Below are 6,295 nucleotides of genomic sequence, written 5' to 3'. Positions count from 1 at the left end.
AACGGATCAGGTAGCGGCCTGGGGGGGATGGGTAGCGAGCAGGTGGTGGCCCCACTTCTCCACTTTACCTGTCAGGATTGAGGGTTGAGTTTTTGGGGTGTTTGCAAGGGCTTTTTGTTGTGAATGCCACAGGAGCAGAGCAGGTGCAGGCCCAGGAATAGGCCCAGCACGGCTGCACGGGGTGGGTGAGGACACTGAGGGCTTTGCTGTCGAGGAGTAGAGTTGCAGGGTTTGGTAGAAGGGAAGTAAAGACTCATGGGCCTGCTTAAAATCCCTTTATATGTCTATTAGGCAGTGGCAGCACAAGAACAGTTTCCTAGGCTCTTAAAACACTGCTTTCTTTAGCTGAAAGCATAGATTTTTTTTTTTAAAGACTCATGGGCCTGCTTAAAATCCCTTTATATGTATATTAGGGAGTTGCAGCACAAGAACAGTTTCCTAAGCTCTTAAAACACTGCTTTCTTCAGCTGAAAGCATACATTTTTTTTCAGCATGGAGGGACAGAGATGGGGTGAGGGTTGAAAGAATTTCCATGTCGTCTTGTCTGCTCTTCACAGCTCTTGTAGAATGAAAGGTTCAGGGCCTGCTTAAAATCCCTTTATATGTATATTAGGGAGTTGCAGCACAAGAACAGTTTCCTAAGCTCTTAAAACACTGCTTTCTTCAGCTGAAAGCATACATTTTTTTTCAGCATGGAGGGACAGAGATGGGGTGAGGGTTGAAAGAATTTCCATGTCGTCTTGTCTGCTCTTCACAGCTCTTGTAGAATGAAAGGTTCATAAACAGCACACTTTGCTACCCGAGTTTGTAGTTCAGCTTAAGGTCCCATAAAGATGGTTTACTGGGATACCCTGGGTTGTGCACTGCAGCAGTAAAAAAACTGCTTCTTGATTTGAGTCTGTGGACTTTGCTGTATAAGTAAATGCCTCTGGGAAAGCGATGGTAGCACTGCAGGATGGCTGCAGTCTTGAGCCTTCAAGAGCCTCAGTTTGTAGATGTGACACCTCAGTGTTATGCTGTGAGTTTTGAAGCTTCTTAAAATTTGGTTCACTTCTGAAAGCTTCATTCTGCAAATGGATTCTATTTGCCAGAGAACAGTGTGATAGGAGGTGAGGGCTGTCCTAACAAAGAGCAGTTAGGATGGGCTTGGCATTTGGTATTAGTTTCCCATGTCTGTTAGGTTTTTAGATCATCTTGTTTCTTTACTTATCCAATTGAAGTGAGATCTATGAATGTGAGTAACTATTATTTGGCATTATTAATATTTTCCTTATCATCCTGTCCCCATTGCATATTGGAAAGTATCAAAATTATGGATGCTTTTCCCAGGTACTCTTCCAGTTAAATCCAAATACGTTTTATAGATGAACCTGAGGAGGAAAAAAATGTGAATATTGTGTAATCTCTGAATCGAGGTTTTTATTTATGTTTTTTTTTTTCCCCCTAGTATTCATCCTTTTATGATATTTTGGTGAATAAGTCAAAAGACTGCCAAAGTAGGAAGGTTGAAGGCAGAAGATAGTTGAACTGTTAACAGAAATGCTCAAGACAAAGGGGAACATCTCAGAAATGTATTTATTTATTGAAGACAAAGGGGAACATCTCAGAAATGTCTTTATTAGACATGTGCATTAGTTTTTCCTCAAATATAGAATTGATAAAGACTTTTGCATTTATGTATGGTTTTTAGTTAATTATTAATCCAATGCCTCCTTTTATTTCTGCCACGTCAGAGCAATTTTGTATTTTTTTTTTTTTAAGGGAAATCTAACATAATGGATGCTGTTAGTTTTGTGATGTGTGAAAAGACATCTGCATTGCGAGTTGAAAGCATTCAACAGCTTATTCATGGAGCACATGTTGGGAAACCAGTTTCCTCCACAGCTAGTGTGAAGATGGTGTATTGTGAGGATGATGGGGAAGAAAAAACATTTTCAAGAGTTATCCGTGGTGGGTAGTGGATTCTGTTGCACATATTTTCTGATGTATAATAATGATGTTGTCTGATGTATAAAAAATGGAGCTCATGAATAAGAATATTCAGCTTTGCCAAATATTCTGTTGTATTTGGGTGGATTAAACCCATGAGCAATACAATGCTTCTTGTAGCATTTTGATGGTGACGAGTTATCATTGAAAAAATACACTGGGACAAAGTTTAAGAAATGGAACAAGTGATGAATGTATTTCTTTGGTTTATACTTTGGTGTGTAATCATTTGGAATGTGTAGATGGTGTGGACTCTAGAAAATGGTGGAGGCACAAGCACATGAGCATTTGTCAATACATTTTGGAGGTACAGGACTAGAATTTTCATAGAGAAAAATGACATGACTACGGGAGTAATTGAAATCTCTTTTCTTCTTTGAGGAAAGTATTCAGCTCAATCGTTCCACTGGTTTTATTCTCTTCTTATGGATCTTGTGTTGTAGCCATTTTACAGTGTTTTTTTGTTTTTCTTTTCCTCCTTTAGGTAGGTGTTCTGAGTTTCTTTTCAATGATAAATCCATCAGCCGATCTACCTACATAGCTGAGCTTGCCAAAATAGGCATCCTTGTCAAAGCTAGGAATTGTCTTGTTTTTCAGGTGAGCATTTCAGCTACTCTGTAAAGAAAATAAAAGCTTCTGAGATTATTTCATAGGAATACACATATCTGACAGAAAAGAGGGCACCCTTAGCTAATTTCAAGACATTTTTTCCTGACCTTAGCCAAGAATTAAAACACTTCGAAATGATAATAAAGGGGGTTGTGTGTATGTGAGTGCTCTAGTAAGAAAGAAGCTAATCTGGAAGAAACAGAGTATTTGTGCTATTCAGAGAATATAGGAAAATGTGGGCCTCACATAGAGAGGTTCAGTGTATTAAATTCCAGGACTGTTACAAATAAGATTTAAGATTATCTTTTTGTATAACTCAAAATGCATAAAAATTTACAGGATTTTATGTGAGGATTGAGGGATTGAAAATCCTGCTGGGTTAGTAGTTCACAAGTATTTAACCCTATAGGTCAGAAATGCCAGATACTTATTTAGGATGTGTTTCACAGGATTATCTTCCTTAGAGTTGCTGAGGAAAATTCCCAAGGAAGAACTGTTTTTTCACTTTTGTAGAAACAAAAGCTGCTCACCCAATAACTCTGGGAGTTGTATAATCTTCTAGTGCATTGATTTCAGCTATTTTGCTTTTGAAATACTGGGGGTGTAGGGTGTTAGCTTATTTATAATTGAAAATGAGTTTCAGCTCCTTTTAAAGAGGCTGAGAAGATTTGATTTTGTCATTAGGATACTACTCACTGAGCTGTGCAGGTTGATTTAGTTTGAAGGTGTTTTTCTTAGACCATATCTGACATTTTAGAATTTCTAGTGATGTTACTTAATTAGGTAGGGTGACTGGATGATAATTGTTTTGGTGCTAAACTTTTCCTTGGGTTTGAATTTAAGACTATTTCCATCCAATTTTGTTAAGCATAAATGTACCTGGAGATAAATCTATGTCCTCTGAAAAAAATTCATTAGACAGGGCTACAGTTTATTTTTTTTTCTATTTTATTTTAGGGAACAGTAGAATCAATAGCAATGAAGAAGCCAAAGGAGAGAACTCAGCTTTTTGAGCAAATCAGTAATTCATGGGAATATGCTGAAGACTATGAAGAAAAAAAGAAAAAAATGCAGCAAGCAGAAGAGGATGTGCAGTTTAATTATAATAAGAAAAAACATATTGCAGCAGAACGCAAGCAGGCAAAGATGGAGAAAAAGGAGGTAACAAAGTTACTCCTTTTTTTGCATGGTAAAATCTCAAGTTTTACATCTTTATGAACTTGATACAGGTTTTCTTATTAAAAAAAACTGTTGATTTCCATCTGGTATTTTTTTTTCAATATGGTATACTATATAATAGTTTAGTATCATTTAAAAGGGCAGATGAATACATATAATAAAATCTAAATAAATGAAAGTAGGTTTGGCAGTATAATTAAAGGGTTGACTCACATGCTTGAGTTTTATGGTTAGTGCCCATTAGTGATATTATAGCCACTGATACATCATTTTACATCACTTTGGACTTCAAATTGGACTGCTAATGATGAAATTTTATTTATGGTTTATAAAAAGGATTTTTAATTGTGGTAGGCAGAGCATTACCAGATGCTTCTCCAGGAACTGGATGAAGAAAAGATACAACTGAAGCTCTTCCTGCTTTATCACAACGAAAAAAACATTGACTTTTTAAGAAGAAGCTTGGATCAGAAGAATATGGAGGCTAGCATGAAGAAGGAGTCTCTTTCTAGAGCAGAAGATGCATTTAGAGCCAAGAAAAAAGTGCTTGGTGTACTAAACAGAGACCAACAGCACATGGAAAAAGAAATGAAGTAGGTTTTCCACATGGATTCTCTGAGAGATAAGTTAAAGCACAGTGTGCCCTGGGAGCTGCTTGGCAAGTGTGCTTTTCCTGATAAAGCAGTTGAGTGACAGCCCAATGCTATGAAATCTTTGTTGTAGTTTACTAAAATAACATCCAGACATCAATTTCACCTCCACGACCATCTCCAGGTTGTCAATAATTTCATTACCTAAAACCATGTTTGCTATTACATTTTTTTAGAAGGATGTGCTTTACTTCTTAAATGTAGATATTAAAAAAAGAAAGAAACAAACAAACAAACAAAAAACCCCACAGCACCAAATCACCTCTGGGTGTGTAACCTTGCAGTTGACAACTGAGTATTTCTTTACATGTGTGGTTGGGAGGGAATTCTCTTTTTCTGGAGGGCTTTTGTTGTTTTGGATGTGATTTCTGGTTATTGGTTCATTGGGTTGTTTGGTTTGGGGTTAGGTTTTTTTTTTGTGTTGGTTGTTTTTTTGGGTTTGTATCCTTTTTTTTTGGTTTGTATTGTTGCTTTTTTTTAGGACTCTGGAAGCATCACTGATTCAGCAGAGACCCCTGTATATTAAAGCAAAGGAGAACACTTCTTACCAAATCAAGAAAGTAGAAATGTCTAAACAGTCTTTGAGGGACAAGGAGAAGTCTTGTGGTAAGGAAGAGCAGAGCATAAAAGAACTGGAGACAGAGCTGGAGGATATTGAGAGGGCACGGAGAGCTCTGGAGAAGAAAGCTGAAGAGATACTTCAGAGAGCAGCACATATTGAGCTGGAAGAAAGCCAGGTGAATGGGGTGGCCACAAAGTGCTGTTTACTAAAGAAGCCCCACAGGTAGCAGAGAAACCATGGTTTGACCAATAACCTGTAATTTCTAATGATCTATTTGCTGTTGAGCTCAGGGACAGAATGGTAACTATTTAGAGGCTGTTTCACTGGATGAGGGGAAATGATGATGCAGCCTCTTAAGGGAGTGGGCTGTCTCCTTCCTGGGGTGGGAAGACAGATCTCACAGAAGTTCTCAATGAGGAACACTTCCAGGAAGTAAATCTATGTTACACAGAGATTTAGAAATTCACCATTGTGAGACTGGAATTGGGAAGCAGCCCTCCTAGGGTTTGAAGTGCATCCTCTAAGCAATATGGGAGGATGCCTTCTTAGAAGAAGCAGTGAATTTTCAGTGAACAAGAAGTGGAGAAGAGTTTGCTGGAAACTTTAGAAGGGTTGTACACAGGAACTGTTACTTGTGAACTAGGTTTATAGTTACATATAATTATCCCTGGTTAGATTGTTCTCTCTAGTTTGGTTTTTTCCCCCCCTTCTTCATGGAAGTCCAGAGTACACTGTGAGAGGACAGGATGGAAAACATCCAGTAGGGTCTTGGGGTGACAGGATAATTTTTGAGAAATGACTTGTTAGCTGGGGTATAGAAATGAGTCTTCAATTATGCCATAACAAAAATGCAGCCAAGACTTGGTTTTATACCTACCATCTACTGTGGATCAGAATCTAAACCAGGTAGCTCCCTTCTGAGCTATTTTTCAGTTATTTTAGAAGTAAAGGACTGCATCTCTTTACAGCAGATTCACAGTTGAAGAAGCTGCCTTGGCAATCATATGGCCAGAAATAACTGTTAAAATTTCAGTGCTAGCTTCTTGTCAGAAAGTAGTTTCTGAACAATTAACAGAGAACCTGCAGGGTTGTGTGTTCAGTTTGTTATTGTTTGTTATTATTTCTTTAGGTATTTTCCAATACTGCACTTCAGAGGCATTGGGTCACTTGGTCTTAACTTTGCAGGATTGTTTATAATGTTTATATTAACCTTAAAAAAAATTAGATAACATGAGAATTCTGTAATTAGAAACATCAAAACTTGTATTTTGACATTTATAATCAAAGAATATAATTATTTATATAA

At 37.5% G+C, this 6,295-nt stretch overlaps 1 protein-coding gene across 1 annotated transcript; it reads left to right on the top strand.

Annotated features, from left to right (window-relative positions):
• Window positions 1-1,761: 1,761 nt before the first annotated feature.
• On the top strand, window positions 1,762-5,164 carry LOC103769484 (structural maintenance of chromosomes protein 1B-like; the record flags this gene model as incomplete). Its single annotated transcript, XM_008936680.1, has 5 exons — window positions 1,762-1,954; window positions 2,478-2,586; window positions 3,556-3,759; window positions 4,132-4,370; window positions 4,909-5,164. Coding segments are annotated over 5 exons (1,001 nt in total), but the record flags the coding sequence as incomplete, so codon positions are not given.
• Between the last annotated feature and the right edge of the window lie 1,131 nt (window positions 5,165-6,295).

Source organism: Merops nubicus, unplaced genomic scaffold (assembly GCF_000691845.1).
Source record: "Merops nubicus isolate BGI_N331 unplaced genomic scaffold, ASM69184v1 scaffold31133, whole genome shotgun sequence".
NCBI classification, from domain to species: Eukaryota; Metazoa; Chordata; class Aves; order Coraciiformes; family Meropidae; genus Merops; species Merops nubicus.
The sequence above is the reverse complement of the archived record's forward strand: the minus strand, read 5'-3'. Positions and strand labels throughout refer to the sequence as shown.